This window comes from Cherax quadricarinatus, chromosome 13 (assembly GCF_038502225.1).
Source record: "Cherax quadricarinatus isolate ZL_2023a chromosome 13, ASM3850222v1, whole genome shotgun sequence".
Taxonomy (NCBI): Eukaryota; Metazoa; Arthropoda; class Malacostraca; order Decapoda; family Parastacidae; genus Cherax; species Cherax quadricarinatus.
This window is the reverse complement of record NC_091304.1, coordinates 50,226,164-50,252,612: the sequence shown is the minus strand read 5'-3', so window position 1 is coordinate 50,252,612 and position 26,449 is coordinate 50,226,164. Positions and strand designations below refer to the sequence as shown.

General features: G+C 41.3%; 1 protein-coding gene across 1 annotated transcript in view; it reads left to right on the top strand.

The window, feature by feature from the left end:
* LOC138851029 (ATP-dependent DNA helicase DDX31-like) overlaps positions 1-20,810 on the top strand; it is a gene marked incomplete at its 3' end in the record, with an annotated part of 36,676 nt that extends 15,866 nt beyond the window's left edge. The window contains 2 exon segments of the mRNA XM_070084706.1: positions 3,630-3,805; positions 20,722-20,810. Coding sequence (XP_069940807.1) covers positions 3,630-3,805; positions 20,722-20,810 — 265 coding nt within the window.
* Between the last annotated feature and the right edge of the window lie 5,639 nt (positions 20,811-26,449).

Below are 26,449 nucleotides of genomic sequence, written 5' to 3'. Positions count from 1 at the left end.
CTGAAAACATTCACTTCTTCCATACTCCTCCCCAATGTGATATCCAATTTTTCTTTATCTAAATCATTTGATACCCTCATCACCTTACTCTTTTCTATGTTCACTTTCAACTTTCTACCTTTACACACATTCCCAAACTCATCCACTAACCTTTGCAATTTTTCTTTAGAATCTCCCATAAGCACAGTATCATCAGCAAAAAGCAACTGTGTCAATTCCCATTTTGTATTTGATTCTCCATAATTTAATCCCACCCCTCTCCCGAACACCCCTAGCATTTACTTCTTTTACAACCCCATCTATAAATATATTAAACAACCATGGTGACATTACACATCCCTGTCTAAGACCTACTTTTACTGGGAAGTAGTCTTCCTCTCTTCTACACACCCTAACCTGAGCATATCCTCATAAAAATTCTTAACAGCATTTAGTAACTTACTATCTATTCCATATATTTGCAACATCTGCCACTTTGCTCCCCTATCCACTCTATCATATGCCTTTTCTAAATCCATAAATGCAATAAAAACTTCCCTTCCTTTATCTAAATACTGTTCACATACATGCTTCAATGTAAACACTTGATCTACACATCCTCTACCCACTCTGAAACCTCCTTGCTCATCTGCAATCCTACATTCTGTCTTACCTCTAATTCTTTCAATTATAACCCTACCGTACACTTTTTTTTTTTTTTTTTTCAACAAGTCGGCCGTCTCCCACCGAGGCAGGGTGACCCAAAAAAAAAGAAAGAAAATCCCCAAAAAGAAAATACTTTCATCATCATTCAACACTTTCACCACACTCGCACATTATCACTGTTTTTGCAGAGGTGCTCAGAATACAACAGTCTAGAAGCATACACATATAAAGATACACAACATATCCCTCCAAACTGCCAATATCCCAAACCCCTCCTTTAAAGTGCAGGCATTGTACTTCCCATTTCCAGGACTCAAGTCCGACTATATGAAAATAACCGGTTTCCCTGAATCCCTTCACTAAATATTACCCTGCTCACACTCCAACAGATCGTCAGGTCCCAAGTACCATTCGTCTCCATTCACTCCTATCTAACACGCTCACGCACGCTTGCTGGAAGTCCAAGCCCCTTACCCACAAAACCTCCTTTACCCCCTCTCTCCAACCCTTTCGAGGACGACCCCTACCCCGCCTTCCTTCCCCTATAGATTTATATGCTTTCCATGTCATTCTACTTTGATCCATTCTCTCTAAATGACCAAACCACCTCAACAACCCCTCTTCTGCCCTCTGACTAATACTTTTATTAACTCCACACCTTCTCCTAATTTCCACACTCCGAATTTTCTGCATAATATTTACACCACACATTGCCCTTAGACAGGACATCTCCACTGCCTCCAACCGTCTCCTCGCTGCTGCATTTACCACCCAAGCTTCACATCCATATAAGAGTGTTGGTACTACTATACTTTCATACATTCCCTTCTTTGCCTCCATAGATAACGTTTTTTGACTCCACATATACCTCAACGCACCACTCACCTTTTTTCCCTCATCAATTCTATGATTAACCTCATCCTTCATAAATCCATCCGCCGACACGTCAACTCCCAAGTATCTGAAAACATTCACTTCTTCCATACTCCTCCTCCCCAATTTGATATCCAATTTTTCTTTATCTAAATCATTTGACACCCTCATCACCTTACTCTTTTCTATGTTCACTTTCAACTTTCTACCTTTACACACATTCCCAAACTCATCCACTAACCTTTGCAATTTTTCTTTAGAATCTCCCATAAGCACAGTATCATCAGCATGCAATGAAAAACTAACCTTTCTTAACATAATGTACAAAGTCTTAGTAACATGTTTGCTTGTAAATTACAGAATGGGTAGAGCTCCACTCATTCTGTGATTTCTTAACATTAATTCATTTGTCTGTGGAGACAGAACAGTATCCACAGAGGCAAAAACAGTACCGTCACTGTTGTATAGGTATGAAGCCTTGGTTTTGAATGTTGCAGTGTTGTTGGAGGCAATAGACGTCATGTTTGTGCGCAATATGTGGTGTATATATTTTGCAGAGAACTCAGAGCTTGTAGATTGGAAGGTGTTGGAGTCACCAAAAGTATTATTCAGAGGACTGAAGAGGGGTTGGTGAGGTGTTTTGGATATTTAGAGAGGATGGAAAAAATAGGATGACTAAGAGGGCATATAATTATATCTTGGGTGGAGGGAGGGATGGGTAGTGGGTCATCCTCAGAAAAGTTGGAGAGAGGGAGGTAAAGAAAGTTTTGAGTGCTAGGGGCTTGGACATGCAGCAGCATTGTGAGAGCATGTTAGATAGGAGTGAGTAGAAGCAAGTGATTTTTATGATTTGGCATTCCATTGGAGTATGAGCAAGGAAACATTTATGATGGGATTCAGGGTAAACCTGGCTAGCCAGACTCAAATCCTAAACGTGAGCAGTACAATGCCTGCACTCTGCAGGAGGGGTGGGGATGTTCCTGCTTGGAGGGTCATCTGAATTGTGGTGTCTGGAAAGGCAGTAATTGAATTTTTTTTTGCTTGTGTTCAGTATCATTCTCTCACAGCAGTGTCCAGTAGTAGTCAGCCATCAAACTGATCATCAGGCTTCCTTGAAATCTCCTCTCCATGATTGCTATATTTTGGTGAAATCATTCACTGGTGCTGTGTTTCACAGAAACTATGTGCTGGATCAAAACTTAAAGTTCATATTTGAAATCAGTGTTCCAGAATTAGAAGTACATATTTTTTTATGTGCACTGAAAAAAATGTTAGCCAGTGTTTCTGTCATTGGCATATGTTGCAGTACAAAATGAAGGCATGTAGTTAATTATTTTAGCACACTGGCTGTCTCCCACCAAGGTAGGGTGAGCCAAAAAAGAAGAAACACTTTTACCATCATTCACACTATTACTGTCTTGCCAGAGGCATGCTGATATTATAGTTCAGATGCCCCTCCAAACTGTAAATATCCTCACCTCTCCTTTAGAGTGCAGGCACTGTACTTCCCACCTCCAGGATCAAAGTCAAGCTAACAGGTTTCCCTGAATCCCTTCATATACTACGTTAACTTGCTTACACACTAACAGTTCGTCAAGTCCCAAAAACCATTCATCTCCACTCTTATCTAACATGCTCACACATGCCTGCTGTATGTCATTAAATGCAAGTGTGGTGTTGTCTCTCTTAAAATTAGTCATAGGATTTTTTGGAGCATATTAGGGCATTTATTTATTTTTGTCCTGTCATTGTGTTGGTTTTTATATATAACCATTTAGTACATGTGTGGTGCATTTTTTGTCTATAATACCTTATTACAATAATAGGCTTTTCATCAGTGAAAAGCTGTAATGCATAATTTTAACTATTGATATTTCAGCTTTAGGGATCCATTGCATGGAACTGCTGCAATGTAATGCTTAGTTTCGGACGCTCCAGCACACACGACTATGCAATATGGATTTTCTAGTAAACTGGCCTTAGCATTCTTTTTAATTATTTAATAATGCAAATATATGCATTAAGTTTTGCGTGTGTTTCAGAATTAATGTCATTTTTTCTTAAAGTTTTTAATAATAATGATACAGAATGCAAGTATTGCTGTTACTTAGGTATGAGCTTGTTGTCACCGGAAGTGATTGACATAAGCCACGATGGAGAGGAGAAGAGTAAACAGCTCACCTCTGAGGCTCTGGCAACTCCTGCCAATCTTTCCCATCATTATGTCATGATTCCAGCCAAGCTTAGGCTTGTCACATTAGCAGCATTTATCCTCTCAAAGTGTAAGGTTAGTACATATTATATTTACAGCACTTGTTTAAATTCTGTAAACACCTGCAAATACTATAAATTGTATTTTTTGTTAGTTTTGTATTCCAAAGGAATGCTACCTTAACCCTTTGACTGTCGCAACCCCCAATCCTGAGGTGTCTCCTGGTGTCGCAAAATTTAAAAAAAAAAAAAATTATTTTTTTCTTATGATATGATAGAGAATCTTTTCCAGATTGTAATGACACCAAAAAAAACAAAATTTGATGGAAAACTGACGGAATTATGCTCTCGCGAAGTTAGCGACCTCGGCGCTGTTTACAAATCGGCGATTTTGCGCACTTTGAGCCCTATTTTCGGCTAATTCCATTGCTCCAGTCGCTCAAACTCATAGCTATTTCTTTAGAACTCCATTTTTTCTATCGATTGAGTACAAGAAACTGCCCATTTACCGATTTCAACTACCTAATAATGTGGTCAGAAATTTGCAATTTGGCCAATTTCACGAAAACTAAAAAATATGACAATTTCAAAATAAGGTCCAGAATGAACAATGCAGACATTCCTGGCTCTAAAATAACATTTACTTTGCTCATCAGTCATGTCTCCAGGCCCCTCTGATATTACTCTTGCTTTCTATTTTGAATTTTTATTCAAACAAAAAATAGAAGACTTACTATTATGCAGACTACTGCAATACTGTAATTTTTTTTTTTTTTTTTTTTTCTCAACAAGTCGGCCGTCTCCCACTGAGGCAGGGTGACCCAAAAAAGAAAGAAAATCCCCGAAAAGAAAATACTTTCATCATCATTCAACACTTTCACCACACTCGCACATTATCACTGTTTTTGCAGAGGTGCTCAGAATACAACAGTCTAGAAGCATACACATATAAAGATACACAACATATCTCTCCAAACTGCGAATATCCCAAACCCCTCCTTTAAAGTGCAGGCATTGTACTTCCCATTTCCAGGACTCAAGTCCGACTATATGAAAATAACCGGTTTCCCTGAATTTTTTTTTTTTTTTTTTTTTTTTTTCAACAAGTCGGCCGTCTCCCACCGAGGCAGGGTGACCCAAAAAAGAAAGAAAATCCCCAAAAAGAAAATACTTTCATCATCATTCAACACTTTCACCACACTCGCACATTATCACTGTTTTTGCAGAGGTGCTCAGAATACAACAGTCTAGAAGCATACACATATAAAGACACACAACATATCCCTCCAAACTGCCAATATCCCAAACCCCTCCTTTAAAGTGCAGGCATTGTACTTCCCATTTCCAGGACTCAAGTCCGACTATATGAAAATAACCGGTTTCCCTGAATCCCTTCACTAAATATTACCCTGCTCACACTCCAACAGATCGTCAGGTCCCAAGTACCATTCGTCTCCATTCACTCCTATCTAACACGCTCACGCACGCTTGCTGGAAATCCAAGCCCCTTACCCACAAAACCTCCTTTACCCCCTCTCTCCAACCCTTTCGAGGACGACCCCTACCCCGCCTTCCTTCCCCTATAGATTTATATGCTTTCCATGTCATTCTACTGTGATCCATTCTCTCTAAATGACCAAACCACCTCAACAACCCCTCTTCTGCCCTCTGACTAATACTTTTATTAACTCCACACCTTCTCCTAATTTCCACACTCCGAATTTTTTGCATAATATTTACACCACACATTGCCCTTAGACAGGACATCTCCGCTGCCTCCAACCGTCTCCTTGCTGCTGCATTTACCACCCAAGCTTCACACCCATATAAGAGTGTTGGTACTACTATACTTTCATACATTCCCTTCTTTGCCTCCATAGATAACGTTTTTTGACTCCACATATACCTCAACGCACCACTCACCTTTTTTCCCTCATCAATTCTATGATTAACCTCATCCTTCATAAATCCATCCGCCGACACGTCAACTCCCAAGTATCTGAAAACATTCACTTCTTCCATACTCCTCCTCCCCAATTTGATATCCAATTTTTCTTTATCTAAATCATTTGACACCCTCATCACCTTACTCTTTTCTATGTTCACTTTCAACTTTCTACCTTTACACACATTCCCAAACTCATCCACTAACCTTTGCAATTTTTCTTTAGAATCTCCCATAAGCACAGTATCATCAGCAAAAAGTAACTGTGTCAATTCCCATTTTGAATTTGATTCCCCATAATTTAATCCCACCCCTCTCCCAAACACCCTAGCATTTACTTCCTTTACAACCCCATCTATAAATATATTAAACAACCATGGTGACATTACACATCCCTGTCTAAGACCTACTTTTACCGGGAAGTAGTCTCCCTCTCTTCTACACACCCTAACCTGAGCCTCACTATCCTCATAAAAACTCTTTACAGCATTTAATAACTTACCACCTATTCCATATACTTGCAACATCTGCCACATTGCTCCTCTATCCACTCTATCATATGCCTTTTCTAAATCCATAAATGCAATAAAAACCTCCCTATCTTTATCTAAATACTGTTCACATATATGCTTCAATGTAAACACCTGATCTACACATCCCCTACCCACTCTAAAACCTCCTTGCTCATCCGCAATCCTACATTCTGTCTTACCTCTAATTCTTTCAATTATAACCCTACCGTACACTTTTCCTGGTATACTCAGTAAGCTTATTCCTCTATAATTTTTACAGTCTCTTTTGTCCCCTTTCCCTTTATATAAAGGGACTATACATGCTCTCTGCCAATCCCTAGGTACCTTCCCCTCTTTCATACATTTATTAAACAAAAGTACCAACCACTCCAACACTATATCCCCCCCTGCTTTTAACATTTCTGTCATGATCCCATCAGTTCCAGCTGCTTTACCCCCTTTCATTTTACGTAATGCCTCACGTACCTCCCCCACACTTACATTCTGCTCTTCTTCACTCCTAAAAGATGGTATACCTCCCTGACCAGTGCATGAAATTACTGCCTCTGTTTCTTCCTTAACATTTAAAAGTTCCTCAAAATATTCTCGCCATCTACCCAATACCTCCATCTCCCCATCTACTAACTCCCCTACTCTGTTTTTAACTGACAAATCCATATTTTCCCTAGGCTTTCTTAACTTGTTTAACTCGCTCCAAAATTTTTTCTTATTTTCATTAAAATTTCTTGACAGTGCCTCTCCCACTCTATCATCTGCTCTCCTTTTGCACTCTCTCACCACTCTCTTTACCTTTCTTTTACTCTCCATATACTCTGCTCTTCTTATAACACTTCTGCTTTGTAAAAACCTCTCATAAGCTACCTTTTTCTCTTTTATCACACCCTTTACTTCATCATCCCTTCACTAAATATTACCCTGCACACACTCCAACAGATCGTCAGGTCCCAAGTACCATTCGTCTCCATTCACTCCTATCTAACATGCTCACGCACGCATGCTGGAAGTCCAAGCCCCTTGCCCACAAAACCTCCTTTACCCCCTCTCTCCAACCCTTTCGAGGACGACCCCTACCCCTCCTTCCTTCCCCTATAGATTTATATGCTTTCCATGTCATTCTACTTTGATCCATTCTCTCTAAATGACCAAACCACCTCAACAACCCCTCTTCTGCCCTCTGACTAATACTTTTATTAACTCCACACCTTTTCCTAATTTCCACACTCCGAATTTTCTGCATAATATTTACACCACACATTGCCCTTAAACAGGACATCTCCACTGCCTCCAACCGTCTCCTCGCTGCTGCATTTACCACCCAAGCTTCACACCCATATAAGAGCGTTGGTACTACTATACAGTGGACCCCCGGTTAACGATATTTTTTCACTCCAGAAGTATGTTCAGGTGCCAGTACTGACCGAATTTGTTCCCATAAGAAATATTGTGAAGTAGATTAGTCCATTTCAGACCCCCAAACATGCACGTACAAAAGCACTTACATAAATACACTTACATAATTGGTCGCATTCGGAGGTAATCGTTATGCGGGGGTCCACTGTACTTTCATACATTCCCTTCTTTGCCTCCAGAGATAACGTTTTTTGACTCCACATATACCTCAACGCACCACTCACCTTTTTTCCCTCATCAGTTCTATGATTAACCTCATCCTTCATAAATCCATCTGCCGACACGTCAACTCCCAACTATCTGAAAACATTCACTTCTTCCATACTACTCCTCCCCAATTTGATATCCAATTTTTCTTTATCTAAATCATTTGACACCCTCATCACCTTACTCATTTCTATGTTCACTTTCAACTTTCTACCTTTACACACATTCCCAAACTCATCCACTAACCTTTGCAATTTTTCTTTGGAATCTCCCATAAGCACAGTATCATCAGCAAAAAGTAACTGTGTCAATTCCCATTTTGAATTTGATTCCCCAAAATTTAATCCCACCCCTCTCCCGAACACCCTAGCATTTACTTCCTTTACAACCCCATCTATAAATATATTAAACAACCATGGTGACATTACACATCCCTGTCTAAGACCTACTTTTACCGGGAAGTAGTCTCCCTCTCTTCTACACACCCTAACCTGAGCCTCACTATCCTCAAAAACTCTTTACAGCATTTAATAACTTACCACCTATTCCATATACTTGCAACCTCTGCCACATTGCTCCTCTATCCACTCTATCATATGCCTTTTCTAAATCCATAAATGCAATAAAAACTTCCCTACTTTTATCTAAATACTGTTCACATATATGCTTCAATGTAAACACTTGATCTACACATCCCGTACCCACTCTGAAACCTCCTTGCTCATCCGCAATCCTACATTCTGTCTTACCTCTAATTCTTTCAATTATAACCCTACCATACACTTTTCCTGGTATACTCAGTAAACTTATTCCTCTATAATTTTTACAGTCTCTTTTGTCCCCTTTCCCTTTATATAAAGGAACTATACATGCTCTCCGCCAATCCCTAGGTACCTTCCCCTCTTTCATACATTTATTAAACAAAAGTACCAACCACTCCAACACTATATCCCCCCCTGCTTTTAACATTTCTGTCATGGTCCCATCAGTTCCAGCTGCTTTACCCCCTTTCATTTTACGTAATGCCTCACGTACCTCCCCCACACTTACATTCTGCTCTTCTTCACTCCTAAAAGATGGTATACCTCCCTGACCAGTGCATGAAATTACTGCCTCTGTTTCTTCCTTAACATTTAAAAGTTCCTCAAAATATTCTCGCCATCTACCTAATACCTCCATCTCCCCATCTACTAACTCCCCTACTCTGTTTTTAACTGACAAATCCATACTTTCCCTAGGCTTTCTTAACTTGTTTAACTCACTCCAAAATTTTTTCTTATTTTCATTAAAATTTCTTGACAGTGCCTCTCCCACTCTATCATCTGCTCTCCTTTTGCACTCTCTGACCACTCTCTTTACATTTCTTTTACTCTCCATATACTCTGCTCTTCTTATAACACTTCTGCTTTGTAATAACCTCTCATAAGCTACCTTTTTCTCTTTTATCACACCCTTTACTTCATCATTCCACCAATCACTCCTCTTTCCTCCTGCCCCCACCCTCCTATAACCACAAACTTCTGCCCCACATTCTAATACTGCATTTTTAAAACTATTCCAACCCTCTTCAATCCCTCCACTACTCATCTTTGCACTAGCCCACCTTTCTGCCAATAGTCGCTTATATCTCACCCGAACTTCCTCCTCCCTTAGTTTATACACTTTCACCTCCCTCTTACTTGTTGTTGCCACCTTCCTCTTTTCCCATCTACCTCTTACTCTAACTGTAGCTACAACTAAATAATGATCCGATATATCAGTTGCCCCTCTATAAACATGTACATCCTGGAGCCTACCCATGAACCTTTTATCCACCAATACATAATCTAATAAACTACTTTCATTACATGCTACATCATACCTTGTATATTTATTTATCCTCTTTTTCATAAAATATGTATTACTTATTACCAAATTCTTTCTACACATAGCTCAATTAAAGGCTCCCCATTTACATTTACCCCTGGCACCCCAAATTTACCTACTACTCCCTCCATAACATTTTTACCCACTTTAGCATTGAAATCCCCAACCACCATTACTCTCACACTTGATTCAAAACTCCCCACGCATTCACTCAACATTTCCCAAAATCTCTCTCTCTCCTCTACACTTCTCTCTCCTCCAGGTGGATACACGCTTGTTATAACCCACTTTTCACATCCAATCTTTATTTTACTCCACATAATCCTTGAATTAATACATTTTTAGTCCCTCTTTTCCTGCCATAGCTTATCCTTCAACATTATTGCTACTCCTTCTTTAGCTCTAGCTCTATTTGAAACCCCTGACCTAATCCCATTTATTCCTCTCCACTGAAACTCTCCCACCCCCTTCAGCTTTGTTTCACTTAAAGCCAGGACATCCAGCTTCTTCTCATTCATAACATCCACAATCATCTCTTTCTTATCATCTGCACAACATCCACGCACATTCAGACTTCCCACTTTAACAATTTTCTTCTTCTTATTCTTTTTAGTAATCTTTCCAGGAAAAGGGGTTACTAGCCCATTGTTCCCGGCATTTTAGTTGACTTTTACAACACGCATGGCTTACGGAGGAAAGATTCTTATTCCACTTCCCCATGGATATAAAAGGAAAAGTAATAAGACCAAGAACTATTAAGATAAAATCAAAGAAAACTCAGATGAGTGTGTATAAATAAATGTGTACATGTATGTGTATTGTGACCTAAGTGTAAGTAGAAGTAGCAAGACATGCCTGTAATCTTGCATATTTATGAGACAGACAAAAGACATCAGCAATCCTACCATCATGTAAAACAATCACAGGCTTTCGTTTTACACTCACTTGGCAGGACGGTATTACCTCCCTGGGTGGTTGCCGTCTACCAACCTACTACATTTAATACTGTAATAATTGTATAAATAACATCAACCCATTCATGACTGCATATTAGAATGGCTAGTTGGACATTTATTGGACAATGGCATCATATGTTTACTTTTGAACATTGGCAAAAATCGAACATTTCCCCTACTTTGAGCTCCATTTCTAGGTTCTTTGTATAGTAAAATCAATCAAAATCACCTCTATTTCTATAATATGTTTTCCATTCTATCAAATGAGACCAAGAAAACGAGAATACAACCATAAATACTATACAAAAATAGACCACAAAGTCGGCATTTTAATTAAAAAAAAACGGTCGGAGTTTTTTTTTTCTCATTATGCACTGCGTGCTCCAGGATTTTTTTTATATGGTGCACACTGACCACACAGACCCATTCTCTCACATGTGGGCCTACCAGCTTTCTCCTGCTTGATTTGAAGCCGCTAGAATTTATGAGTATATATACGTCAAACACGGTACCTCGTAAGACGTATATATACGGCCGCGACAGTCAAAGGGTTAAAACCATGTATGCAGATAACTAACTGTGTACAGTATTGGGCTCAAGAGTACTCAGACAGTGATTTGAATTAGTTGAAATATATTGTCCATTGAATTATGTCATAGTGGCTGAATGGTACCTACTGTATCCACAATAGGTACAATAGGAACCTATTGTGGATACAGTAGGTACCATTCAGGTAGGTACCTTTCAACGAACTGGCTGTATCCCACCAAGGCAGGGTGGCCCAAAAAGAAAAATGAAAGTTTTTTTTTTTAGTAGTATATACAGGAGAAGGGGTTACTAGCCCCTTGCTCCCAGCATTTATCCGCCTCGTACGACATGCATGGCTTATGGAGGAAGAATTCTGTTCCACTTCCCAATGAAGATAAATTAAAAAGAACGAGAACTAGTAAGAAAATAGAAGAAAACCCGGGGGGGATGTACGTATATATGTGCTTGTACATGCACGTACAGTGTGACCTAAGTGTAAGTAGAAGTAGTAGGACGCACCTGAAACCGTGCATGTTTGAGACAGAAAAAAGACATCAGCAACCCTACCATCATGTAAATTACAGGTTTCCATTTCACACTCACTTGGCAGGATGGTAGTACCTCCCTTGGTGATTGCTGTCTACCAACCTACTGCCTAGGTCCTACTGTATCCACCTGGTGTTATGTAGTGTGGTTACTCACTGGTACCTACTATATCCACCTGGTGTTATGTAGTGTGGTTACTCACTGGTACCTACTATATCCACCTGGTGTTATGCAATAGTGGGCACAGTTCCACTAACCGCTTATAAGTGGGACTACTTGTTTAGCACATTAGCGTTTCTGCTAACTTCGGAAACCGTTAGTGGACCACTTCCGCTAAATAAAGTTCCACTAACTTTGAGTCCTATAAAAAAATATTCATACGTTGTTGGTAGTCAGAAAGCAATGCCTTTTCAACAGCGCATGTGTATGTTCCTGTCTTGTGGGCGTTTCTCCGACAGTCAGTCAGGCTTGGTATTGGCTGACTACGTGTAAACGTAATTTGTCAACACAGCAGTAGCAGCATCTGAGAAGCATTATTATAGTCTTAGTGTCAACAATCACCTGGATGCATTGTCACTTATCGTTATGAACAGGGGAGGTGTTTCTGTTCTGCCTGAAGGTGTTGTTGAGGAGTCTGCAATAGCTGTGGTTGAAGCAGAGGCTGCTCAGGCTGATGGCTAGGAGTCGCAGAACCCATGTCCCCACCTGGATGACTATTTCGTCCTCAAGTCAAGGGATACAAAGGAGAAGACCCAGCCTTCCAAGTCTGTTCTAAAAGTCTTAAAAGTAAAAGTAAAAGACCAGAACACTAAACTGAATTTAGGTAGTAGGTTGATAGACAGCAACCATCCAGTGAGGTACTACCGTCCTGCCAAGTCAGTGTAAAACGAAAGCCTGTATTTGTTTTACATGATGGTAGGATTGCTGGTGTCTTTTTTCTGTCTCATAAACATGCAAGATTTCAGGTACGTCTTGCTACTTCTTCTTACACTAAAGTCACACTACACATACATGTACAAGCATATATATACACACCCCTCTGGGTTTTCTTCTATTTCCTTTCTAGTTCTTGTTCTTGTTTATTTCCTCTTATCTCCATGGGGAAGTGGAACAGAATTCTTCCTCCGTAAGCCATGCGTGTTGTAAGAGGCGACTAAAATGCCGGGAGCAAGGGGCTAGTAACCCCTTCTCCTGTACAAATTACTATATTTAAAAAGAAAAACTTTAGTTTTTCTTTTTGGGCCACCCTGCCTTGTTGGGATATGGCTGGTTTGTTGAAAAAAAAAGAAAACTGAACCGAGCCTGAATTCATGTGAAAAAGTTAGTGGTTAGCGTTTAGCATTAGCTTCTGGTAATTTTTTCGGCTGTTTAGCAGTTTAGCGTTAGCAGAACTAATTTTTTAGTTAGCGGATTAGCAGTTAGTGAATCTAACTTTTCGGTTAGCTGTGCCTACCACTGGTGTTATGTAGTGTGGTACTCAGTGGTACCTACTGTATCCACCTGATATTATGTAGTGTGGTACTCAGTAGTACCTTCTGTATCCACCTGGTGTTATGTAGTGCAGCTACCTGTTATTTACAGATGGCTACTTTACAATTATTTAAAACTGCTGAAGTAATATGTGAATTATAATTTATAATGGTTACTAATTTGTGGAAAGTAATCAGTCTAGGAAGTAGTTTTGTAGGGGGGTGTTTGAAGTTCAGTTTACTAGTACAACAGCACTGAAACCATCACTTAGGAGTAACACAGAGCTCATTCTTCCTGATCTTGAGCATATAATGTGTAGGGTGATTTTCTGAGACTTTTTAGGGGGAGGAGGAGGAAGCATGCATTACATACTGGAAAATATAACATTAAGATCTTGTACATTAAAAAATTAAATATGTGTTTTTTCCCCTTGCCATATGCATATTTGTTTTGAGAGAATTCGTTATTATGCTTTCTCTCATCTGTATCAGTAAATCTATACATGGGATATTCTACATTCACCATGTGTGACCAATGTGGTTCACAAAATGTACTGAAGATTCTTAGGTGAAATTAAGTGGTAATGGACAATTGAGCTTGGTATAGCTGCCATGGGCCTGGAATAAATCTTTTGCATAAACCCAGGGATACCTATGTAGGGAAGGCCAGGCACAGGAGTTTTCACAGGAGAAGTGGGTTTAGGAGAGAAGAAAATTCATATGTCATGAGAATATGCACAGTTAATGAAATTGGAAGAATAGCATAGATGACTGAATGATATGCAAAGACTGGAAAGTTCAGTTGAGAAACTGAGGATTAGAGAACTTTCTGCAATTCTCTAGACAGCCTTAGTGAGACTTAGTAGTCATGCCTGTGGTTGTTCGTCAGGTAATTGATTCTCTTTAATATTAATTTTTGTGCTTACTAAATCCTACAAAGGTAGGGGGAATCATAGTTACTTTGTGGTATGTGAGCATGCTTATATATTCCTTGTATGTACACACACACACACGCACACACACACACACACACACACACACACACACACACACACACACACACACACACACACACACACACACACACACACACACACACACACACACACACACACACACACACACACACACACACACACACACACACACACACACACACACACACACACACACACACGAGGAAAACAACAGTCAAGGACCAGGTAATCAGGCTAAGGAAGGAAGGAGGAGAGACAACAAGAAATGACTGTGAAGTATGTGAGGAACTCAACAAGAGATTCAAAGAAGTGTTCACAGAGGAGACAGAAGGGGCTCCAGAAAGACGGAGAGGTGGGGCACACCACCATGTGCTGGACACAGTGCACGCAACCGAGGAAGAAGTGAAGAGGCTTCTGAGTGAGCTAGATACCTCAAAGGCAATGGGGCCAGATAACATCTCCCCATGGGTATTGAGAGAGGGAGCAGAGGCATTATGTGTACCCCTAACAACAATATTCAATACATCTATCGAAACAGGGAGATTGCCTGAGGCATGGAAGACAGCAAATGTAGTCCCAATCTTTAAAAAAGGAGACAGACATGAAGCATTAAACTACAGACCAGTGTCACTGACATGTATAGTATGCAAAATCATGGAGAAGATTATCAGGAGAAGAGTGGTGGAACACCTAGAAAGGAACGATCTCATCAACAGCAGCCAACATGGTTTCAGGGACGGGAAATCCTGTGTCACAAACCTACTGGAGTTCTATGACATGGTGACAGCAGTAAGACAAGAGAGAGAGGGGTGGGTGGATTGCATTTTCTTGGACTGCAAGAAGGCGTTTGACACAGTTCCACACAAGAGATTGGTGCAAAAACTGGAGAACCAAGCAGGGATAACAGGGAAGGCACTACAGTGGATCAGGGAATACTTGTCAGGAAGACAGCAACGAGTCATGGTACGTGGCAAGGTGTCAGAGTGGGCACCTGTGACCAGCGGGGTCCCACAGGGGTCAGTCTTAGGACCAGTGCTGTTTCTGGTATTTATGAACAACATGACGGAAGGAATAGACTCTGAGGTGTCCCTGTTTGCAGATGATGTGAAGTTGACGAGAAGAATTCACTCGATCGAAGACCAGGCAGAACTACAAAGGGATCTGGACAGGCTGCAGACCTGGTCCAGCAATTGGCTCCTGGAGTTCAATCCCACCAAGTGCAAAGTCATCAAGATTGGGGAAGGGCAAAGAAGACGCAGACGGAGTACAGTCTAGGGGGCCAGAGACTACAAACCTCACTCAAGGAAAAAGATCTTGGGGTGAGTATAACACCAGGCACATCTCCTGAAGCGCACATCAACCAAATAACTGCTGCAGCATATGGGCGCCTAGCAAACCTCAGAACAGCATTCCGACATCTTAATAAAGAATCATTCAGGACCCTGTACACCGTGTACGTTAGGCCCATATTGGAGTATGTGGCACCAGTTTGGAACCCACACCTAGCCAAGCACGTAAAGAAACTAGAGAAAGTGCAAAGGTTTGCAACAAGACTAGTCCCAGAGCTAAGAGGTATGTCCTACGAGGAGAGGTTAAGGGAAATCAACCTGACGACACTGGAGGACAGGAGAGATAGGGGGGACATGATAACGACATACAAAATACTGAGAGGAATTGACAAGGTGGACAAAGACAGGATGTTCCAGAGAGTGGACACAGTAACAAGGGGACACAGTTGGAAGTTGAAGACACAGATGAATCACAGGGATGTTAGGAAGTATTTCTTCAGCCACAGAGTAGTCAGGAAGTGGAATAGTTTGGGAAGCGATGTAGTGGAGTCAGGATCCATACATAGCTTTAAGCAGAGGTACGATAAAGCTCATGGTTCAGGGAGAGTGTCCTAGTAGCGACCAGTGAAGAGGCGGGGCCAGGAGCTTGGACTCGACCCCTGCAACCTCAACTAGGTGAATACAACTAGGTGAGTACACACACACACACACACACACACACATAACTAGGGAAGGGACTGAAGGAAGGAACACTCCACGGGAAGGAACTAAAACACATCAGAGGATGCAATGGGAATCACAGTGGGAGGTGGAAAGGGAGAGATCCGTGTTTGTCTATGGGCTAGACGAAGCTAAAGGGGAAACTTATGATGAAAGAAAGCAGGAGGGGAAAAAAGCGATTGAAGATATCATGAAGGTGATAGGCGAGGGGGACATGACCCAGTTGGCAAATTTTCGGAGAATTGGGTGGTTCACAAAGAAAAGGAATCGGCCTCTCAAAGTAATTTTCAAGGCAGAATCAACCCGAACCATGATCCTGCAGGAGAAAGCACGGCTGAGAAGCAAGCAGGAGTTCCGGAGTGTGTACCTCGATCGAGACAGAACACAGGACGAAAGGAAGACAATGAAAGAGAGAGTTCAAAAACGAAAGGAGAAATGGGAGGAAATGAAAAAGGAGAGCAGAATAACCCAGGATCAAATGGAAGGACAAGTGCACCCCCCAGAAACACCTGCAGAAGGACTCCAGCCACGACACCCCCCAAGGCAACTGAACATTCCAAACCAACCATCACACACCGATCCCTCTGTTTCCACCCCCCGCACCACAGTTACAGTATTAGAACAGAAGTTGAAGGTTTGGTACACAAATGCAGATGGATTAACGAATAAACATGAGGAATGGCAAGAAGGAATCAATGAAGTCCCCAGACATCATAGCAGTTACAGAAACAAAACTCACGGAGACAATAACAGATGCAATCTTCCCACCAGGATACCAGATCATAAGGAAAGATAGAAGGGGCAGGGGAGGAGGTGGGGTTCCTCTGCTCGTAAAAAACAGATGGAAATTCGAGAAAATGGAAGGCATAGATGAGACGGGAGAAAGAGACTACATAGCAGGTACACTTCAGTCTGGGGAACACAAAGTGGTCATTGCAGTGATGTATAATCCACCACAGAACTGCAGGAAGCCAAGAGAGGAATATGAAGAGAGCAACAGAGCAATGGTGGACACACTTGCTGAGGTGGCAAGAAGAGCTCACTCCAGCAGAGCAAAGTTGCTGGTTATGGGGGATTTCAACCACAGGGAGATTTACTGGGAAAACCTGGAGCCACAGGGGGGTCCCGAAACATGGAGAGCCAGGATGTTGGACGTGGTGCTGGAAAATCTCATGCACCAACATGTTAAGGACACTACCAGAGTGAGAGGGGAGGATGAACCAGCAAGATTGGACCTTGTGTTCACCCTGGGCAGCTCAGACATTGAGGACATCAAGTATGAGAGTCCCCTAGGAGCTAGCGACCACGTGGTTCTGTGCTTTGAATACATAGTAGAGCTGCAAGTGGAGAGAATAACAGGAGTTGAATGGGAAAAGCCTGACTATAAAAGAGGGGACTACATAGGGTTGAAGAACTTCCTGCGGGAGGTCCAGTGGGACAGAGAACTGGCAGGAAAGCCAGTAAATGAAATGATGGAATATGTAACAACAAAATGCAAGGAGGCAGTGGAAAGGTTTATTCCCAAGGGCAACAGTAACAACGGGAAGACCAGAACGAGCCCCTGGTTTACCCGACGGTGTAAGGAGGCAAAAACAAAGTGCAATAGAGAATGGAAAAAGTACAGAAGGCAGAGAACACACGAAAATAGGGAGATCAGTCGCAGAGCCAGGTAGTACGCACAGAAGGAGGGAGGCCCAGCGACAGTATGAAAATAACATAGCATCGAGAATCAAGACTGACCCGAAACTGTTGTATAGCCACATCAGGAGGAAGACAACAGTCAAAGACCAGGTGATCAGATTAAGGACAGAAGGTGGAGAACTCACAAGAAATGATCAGGAGGTATGTGAGGAGCTGAACAGGAGATTTAAGGAAGTTTTTACAGTAGAGACAGGAAGGGCTGTGGGAAGACAGCACAGAAGGGAACATCAAGAGGGAATATACCAACAAGTGTTGGATGACATACGAACAACTGAGGAGGAGGTGAAGAAGCTCTTAAGTGACCTTGACACCTCAAAGGCGATGGGACCGGACAACATCTCCCCATGGGTCCTTAGAGAAGGAGCAGAGATGCTGTGCGTGCCTCTAACCACAATCTTCAACACATCCCTTGAAACTGGGCAACTACCTGAGAAATGGAAGACAGCTAATGTAGTCCCCATATTTAAAAAAGGAAACAGAAACGAGGCACTAAACTACAGACCTGTGTCTCTGACATGTATTGTGTGCAAAGTCATGGAGAAGATTATCAGGAGGAGAGTGGTCGAACACCTGGAAAGGAACAAGATTATAAATGAAAACCAGCATGGGTTCATGGAAGGCAAATCTTGTATCACAAACCTCCTGGAGTTTTATGACAAGGTAACAGAAGTAAGACACGAGAGAGAGGGGTGGGTAGATTGCGTTTTCCTAGACTGCAGGAAGGCCTTTGACACAGTTCCCCACAAGAGATTAGTGCAGAAGCTGGAGGATCAGGCGCATGTAAAAGGGAGGGCACTGCAATGGATAAGGGAATACCTGACAGGGAGGCAGCAACGAGTCATGGTACGTGAAGAGGTATCACAGTGGGCGCCTGTTACGAGCGGGATCCCACAGGGGTCAGTTCTAGGACCAGCGCTATTTTTGATATATGTGAACGACATAATGGAAGGAATAGACTCTGAAGTGTCCCTGTTCGCAGATGACGTGAAGTTGATGAGAAGAATTAAATCGGACGAGGATGAGGCAGGACTGCAAAGTGACCTGGACAGGCTGGACATGTGGTCCAGTAACTGGCTTCTCGAATTCAATCCAGCCAAATGCAAAGTCATGATGATTGGGGAGGGGCAAAGAAGACCGCAGACAGAGTATAGGCTAGGTGGACAAAGACTACAGACCTCACTCAGGGAGAAAGACCTTGGGGTGACCATAACACCGAGCACATCACCGGAGGCACACATCAACCAAATAACCGCTGCAGCATACGGGCGCCTGGCAAACCTGAGAATAGCGTTCCGATACCTTAATAAGGAATCGTTCAAGACACTGTACACTGTGTATGTTAGGCCCATACTGGAGTATGCAGCACCAGTCTGGAACCCACACCTGGTCAAGCACGTCAAAAAGTTAGAGAAAGTACAAAGCTTTGCAACAAGGCTAGTCCCAGAGCTCAAGGGAATGTCGTACGAGGAAAGGTTAAAGGAAATCGGACTGACGACACTGGAGGACAGAAGGGTCAGGGGAGACATGATAACGACATACAAGATACTGCGGGGAATAGACAAGGTGGACAGAGATAGGATGTTCCAGAGAGGGGACACAGGGACAAGGGGTCACAACTGGAAGCTGAAGACTCAGACGAGTCACAGGGACGTTAGGAAGTATTTCTTCAGTCATAGAGTTGTCAGCAAGTGGAATAGCCTAGCAAGTGAAGTAGTGGAGGCAGGAACCATACATAGTTTTAAGAAGAGGTATGACAAAGCTCAGGAAGCAGAGAGAGAGAGGACCCAGTAGCGATCAGTGAAGAGGCGGGGCCAGGAGCTGAGTCTCGACCCCTGCAACCACAATTAGGTGAGTACAATTAGGTGAGTACACGCACACACACACACACACACACACACACACACACACACACACACACACACACACACACACACACACACACACACACACACACACACACACACACACACACACACACACACACACACACACAGAACACACCACACGAACGACACACCACACCACACGCACGGCACACACACACACACACACACACACACACACACACACACACACACACACACACACACACACACACACACACACACACACTCACTCACATACACTCACACACTCACACACACACACTCCTCACATGCACTCTCTCACTCTCTCTCTCACACACTCCCACATTCTCTCTCTCTCTCTCTCTCTCTCTCTCCTCTCACCTCTCTCACCTCTCACTCCCTCCTCACTCACTCACTCTCTCACTCTCACTCTCACTCCCTCACCTCTCACCTCACTCTCCCCACTCACTCTCACTCTCTCACCTCACCTCTCTCCTCTCTCTCTCTCCTCTCACTCTCACCTCTCACCTCACCTCTCCTCTCTCTCTCTCTCACTCTCTCCCTCTCCCTCTCTCTCTCTCTCACTCTCTCTCTCTCTCTCTCACTCTCACTCTCTCTCTCTCTCTCTCTCTCTCTCTCACTCTCACACACTCACTCTCACTCTCTCACTCTTTCACTCTCTCTCTCACTCTCTCTCTCTCTCTCTCTCTCTCTCGCTCTCACACACACTCTCTCACTCTCACACTGCACAGAGTAAATCGTCAGTGTAACAGACTAACAGGGGGCAGCTGGTGGCCAGTAATGGCAATTGTGTTGGATAGACAAGAGACTGTTTTGCTATGATTGTAATAATATTGGACAATTCTGTAACCATTGGATTTTATCTTGTGTTTCAGAAGTTCTTTGTAGTATAAAGGTCTGTTACATAGATACATTCATACATACATTAAAATAAATGAATAAAAATTATGCCATTTTTATTTGTTTCTTTTCATTAGTTTGGTGATGAGAGAAAGATGATTGTCTTCTTTGCAACTCAAGATATGGTGGATTATCATACAGCATTGTTTTCCAAGGTTTTGTCAAGGTAAGAATGTATATATTTTGTTGCTTAAAGGGAAGCCAATTTGTATGTTTACCTAAGCCTTTTAACCCTTTCAGGGTTTCCAACATACTAGTACGTCTTACAGCCAGGGGTTATTGACTTAGTAGTATGCGTAAATTCTAGTGCCTTCAAATCTAGCGAGAAAGCTGGTAGGCCTACATATGAAAGAATGGGTCTATGTGGTCAGTGTGCACAGTATAAAAAATTCCTGCAGCACACAGTTCATAATTAGAAAAAAAAACTTTGACCATCTTTTTGGTTTAAAACAGCAACTTTGCACTATTTTCTTATGATATTTATGGTTGTATTCTAGTTTTCCTGGTCTCATTTTATAGAATGGAAGACATACTACAGAAATTTAGATGATTTTGATTGGTTTCACAATGAAAAGTACCTTGAAATTTAGCTCAAAGTAACAGAAATTTTCGATTTTTGCTAAGTTCAAAAGTAAACAGATCATGCCACGCATTCAATGCACATCAACTGGTGAGTCTGATATTCTTTAACAAGTGCACTGATATTGTTTATACCATTTCTACACTAATGCGGTAGTCAGCATAACAGTAAATCTTCTATTTTTTGTGAGAATAAAAATTCAAAGTGGAAAGCAAAAGAAATGTAAGAAATGTAAGAGAAAATGTTATTTTAGTGCCAGGAATGTCTGTCTTGTTTATTCTGGACAGTATTTGGATTTTTTTTTTTTTTTTTTAACAAGTCGGCCGTCTCCCACCCGAGGCAGGGGTGACCCAAAAAGAAAATCCCCAAAAAGAAAATACTTTCATCATCATGCTACACTTTCACCTCACTCACACATAATCACTGTTTTTGCAGAGGTGCTCAGAATACAACAGTTTAGAAGTATATACGTATAAAGATACACAACATATCCCTCCAAACTGCCAATATCCTAAACCCCTCCTTTAAATTGCAGGCTTTGTACTTCCCATTTCCAGGACTCAAGTCCAGCTATATAAAATAACCGGTTTCCCTGAATCCCTGCTCACACTCCAACAGCTCGTCAGGTCCCAAATACCATTCGTCTCCATTCACTCCTATCTAACACGCTCACACACACTTGCTGGAAGTCCAAGCCCCTCACCCACAAAACCTCATTTACCCTCTCCCTCCAACCTTTTCGAGGATGACCCCTACCCCACCTTCCTTTCCCTACAGATTTATATGCTCTCCATGTCATTCTACTTTGATCCATTCTAAATGACCAAACCATCTCAACAACCTCTCTTCAGCCCTCTGACTAATACTTTTATTAACTCAACACCTTCTCCTAATTTCCACACACCGAATTTTCTGCATAATATTTACACCACACATTGCCCTTAGACAGGACATCTCCACTGCCTCCAACCGCCTCCTCGCAGCAGCATTTACAACCCAACCTTCACACCCATATAAGAGTGTTGGTACTACTATACTTTCATACATTCCCTTCTTTGCCTCCATGGATAACATTTTTTGCCTTCACATATACCTCAGTGCACCACTCACCTTTTTTAGTTCATCAATTCTGTGATTAACCCCATCCTTCATAAATCTGTCCTCTGACACGTCAACTCTCAAATATCTGAAAACATTCACTTCTTCCATACTCCTCCTCCCCAATTTGATATCCAATTTTTCTTTATCTAAATCATTTGATACCCTCATCACCTTACTCTTTTCTGTGTTCACTTTCAGCTTTCTACCTTTACACACTCCCAAATTCGTCCACTAACCTTTGCAATTTTTCTTTAGAATCTCCCATAAGCACAGTATCATCAGCAAAAAGCAGCTGTGTCACTTCCCATTTTGTATTTAACCCTTTGACTGTTTTGGTCGTATATATACGTCTTACGAGGTACTGGGTTTGACGTACATACTATACGTACACATAAATTCTAGTGGCTTCAAATCAAGCAAGAGAAAGCTGGTAGGCCCAAATGTGAGAGAATGGGTCTGTGTGGTCAGTGTGCACCATATAAAAGAAATCCTGGAGCATGCAGTGGATAATGATAAAAAAAACTCCGATCATTTTATTTTTAATTAAAATGCCGACTTTGTGGTCTATTTTCGTATAGTATTTATGGTTGTATTCTCGTTTTCTTGGTCTCACTTGATAGAATGGAAAACATATTATAGAAGTAAAGGCGATATTGGTTGGTTTTACTATAAAAAGAACCTGGAAATGGAGCTCAAAGTAGGGGAAATGTTTGATTTTTGCTGATGTTAAAAAAGTAAACAAATGATGTCATTGTCCAATAAATGTCCAACTAGCCATTCTAATATGCAGTCTAATATGCAGTCATTGACATTATTTGTACAACTATTACAGTATTGCAATAGTCTGCATAACAGTAAATCTTCTATTTTTTGTTTGAATAAAAATTCAAAATAGGAAGCAAGAGTAATATCAGAGGGGCCTGGAGACATGACTGACGAACAAAGAAAATGTTATTTTAGAGCCAGGAATGTCTGCATTGTTCATTCTGGACCTTATTTTGAAATTGTCATATTTTTTAATTTCCGTGAAATTGGCCAAATTGCAAATTTCTGACCACATTATTGGGTAGTTGAAATCGGTAAATGGGCCGTTTCTTGTACTCAATCGATAGAAAAAATGGAGTTCTAAAGAAATAGCTATGAGTTTGGTCGACTGGAACAATGGAATTAGCCGAAAATTGGGCTCAAAGTGGGCGAAATCGCCGATTTGTAAATATTGCCGAGGTCGCTAACTTTGCGAGTGTAATTTCGTCAGTTTTCCATCAAATTTTGTGTTTTTGGTGTCATTACAATCAGGAAAAGATTCTCTATCATTTCATAAGAAAAATAATTTTTTTTTTTTCGAAATTTTGCGACACCAGGAGACACCTCAGGATTGGGGGTTGCGACAGTCAAGGGGTTAATTCCCCATAATTTAATCTCACCCCTCTCCCGGACACCCTAGCATTTACTTCTTTTACAACCCCATCTATAAATATATTAAACAACCATGATGACATTAACCCTTTCAGGGTCCGTCCCGTAGATCTACGGCTTTACGTTCAGGGTCCAAACCGTAGATCTACGCCATGAGCTCAGCTCACTCTGATAAACTGTGAGTGGTACATTTGGGCCTAGATATGAGAGAATACATCTATGTGGTATGTGTGCACCACATAAAACAGATCCTGCAGCACACTGTGTATAATGAGAGAAAAAAAAAATGAAATCATGATTTTTCGATTAAAACAGCAAGTTTGCAGTGTTTTTTCGTATGTTTTTTATAGTTGTATTTGCGATTTCTTGGTCTCATTTGATAGAATGGAAGACATATTACAAAAAAAGATGATTTTGATTGGTTTTAGCACTCGAAATGGCTTGAAACTGAGCTCAAAGTAGCAGAAATGTTAAATTTTTCCCGATATTCAAGAGTAAACAAACGACCTCACACGTCTAATACACGTCAGCTGGTGGGTCTAATATACATTCACAAATATGGTGATGATATTTATACAATCATTACAGTATTGCATAACAGTAAATCTTCTATTTTTTGGTGTGAATAAAAATTCATTATGTGAATAAAAAATCAAAATGGAATTTATTTGTAAAGCCTCAAAACATAACTAATGAACAGAGGAAATGTTAGTTTAGTGCCAGGAATACCTACATTGTTCATTCTGGACCCTATTTTGAAATTGGAATATTTTGAACTTTGTGTTAAATTGGCCAAATTAACAATTTCCGATCACTTTATTTTGTAGTTGAAACAGTTGACTTGGCAATTTCTTGTGCTCAATCGATAGAATAGAAGTAATACTAGTGAAATAGCTAAGAATTTGGTTGATTGGAATAATGTAATTGGCCTAAAATGGGAGTCAAAGTCGGCAAAATCGCGATTCAGAAATATCGCTGACACATCAAAATTCGCGAGCATAATTTCGTCAATTTTCCACCAAATTTCGTACTTTTGTTTTATTACCTTCACAAAAAGATTCTCTACGATTTCATAAGAAAAAATAACAAATTTTTTTTTTTTAAATTCTTGGACACTGGTGCGTGACTCCAGATTTGGGCCTTGGACCCTGAAAGGGTTAAGCATCCCCGTCTAAGACCTACTTTTACTGGGAAGTAGACTTCCTCTCTTCTACACACCCTGACCTGAGCCTCACTATCCTCATAAAAACTCTTAGGCTCAGGTTAGTAGTAGGTTGGTAGACAGCAACCACCCAGGGAGGTACAGTGGACCCCCGCATACCGTTGGCCTTACATAACGTTAAATCCGCATACCGCTACATTTTATCGCTAAGATCTTGCCTCGCATACCGCTAAAAAACCCGCTCAATGCTGTTCGTCCGAGACGCGTCTAATGTGCGCCATTAGCCAGCCTCACATGTTCCGCCGGTGGCATTGTTTACCAGCCAGCCTCCGTGGTAACATCCAAGCATACAATCAGAACATTTCGTATTATTACAGTGTTTCTGGTGATTTTATCTGCAAAATAAGTGACCATGGATCCCAAGAAAGCTTCTAGTGCCAACCCTACAGGAATAAGGGTGAGAATTACTATAGAGATGAAGAAAGAGATCATTGATAAGTATGAAAGTGGAGTGCGTGTCTCCGAGCTGGACAGGTTGTATAGTAAACCCCAATCAACCATCGTTACTATTGTGGGCAACAAAAAGGCAATCAAGGAAGCTGTTCTTGCCAAAGGTTTAACTGTGTTTTCGAAACAGAGATCGCAAGTGATGGAAGATGTTGAGAGACTCTTATTGGTGTGGATAAATGAAAAACAGCTAGCAGGAGATAGCGTCTCTCAAGTGATCATAAGTGAAAAGGCTAGGAAGTTGCATGAGGATTTAATTAAAAAAATGCCTGCAACTAGTGATGATGTGAGTGAATTTAAGGCCAGCAAAGGTTGGTTTGAGAGATTTAAGAAGCGTAGTGGCATACATAGTGTGATAAGGCATGGTGAGGCTGCCAGTTCGGACCACAAAGCAGCTGAAAAATATGTGCAGAAATTCAAGGGGTACATAGACAGTGAAGGACTGAAACCTGAACAAGTGTTTAATTGTGACAAAACAGGCCTGTTTTGGAAGAAAATGCCAAGCAGGACCTACATTACTCAGGAGGAAAAGGCACTCCCAGGACATAAACCTATGAAAGACAGGCTTACTCTGTTGATGTGTTCCAATGCTACTGGTGATTGCAAAGTGAAGCCTTTATTAGTGTATCACTCTGAAACTCCCAGACCGTTCAGGCAAAAGAATGTCCTCAAGGCTAATTTGTGTGTGCTGTGGAGGGCAAACAGTAAGGCATGGGTCACTAGGGACTTTTTCTATGACTGGTTACACCATGCATTTGCCCCCAATGTGAAAGATTACCTAACTGAAAAGAAATTAGAACTTAAGTGCCTCCTGGTGTTAGACAATGCCCCTGGTCATCCTACAGATGTGGCAGAGCGACTTTATGGGGACATGAAATTCATTAAGGTGAAGTTTTTGCCTCCTAATCCACCACCTCCTCCTGCAGCCCATGGACCAGCAGGTTGTTGCAAACTTCAAAAAACTGTACACAAAAGCTCTGTTTGAAAGGTGCTTTGTAGTGACCTCAGAAACTCAACTGACTCTAAGAGACTTTTGGAG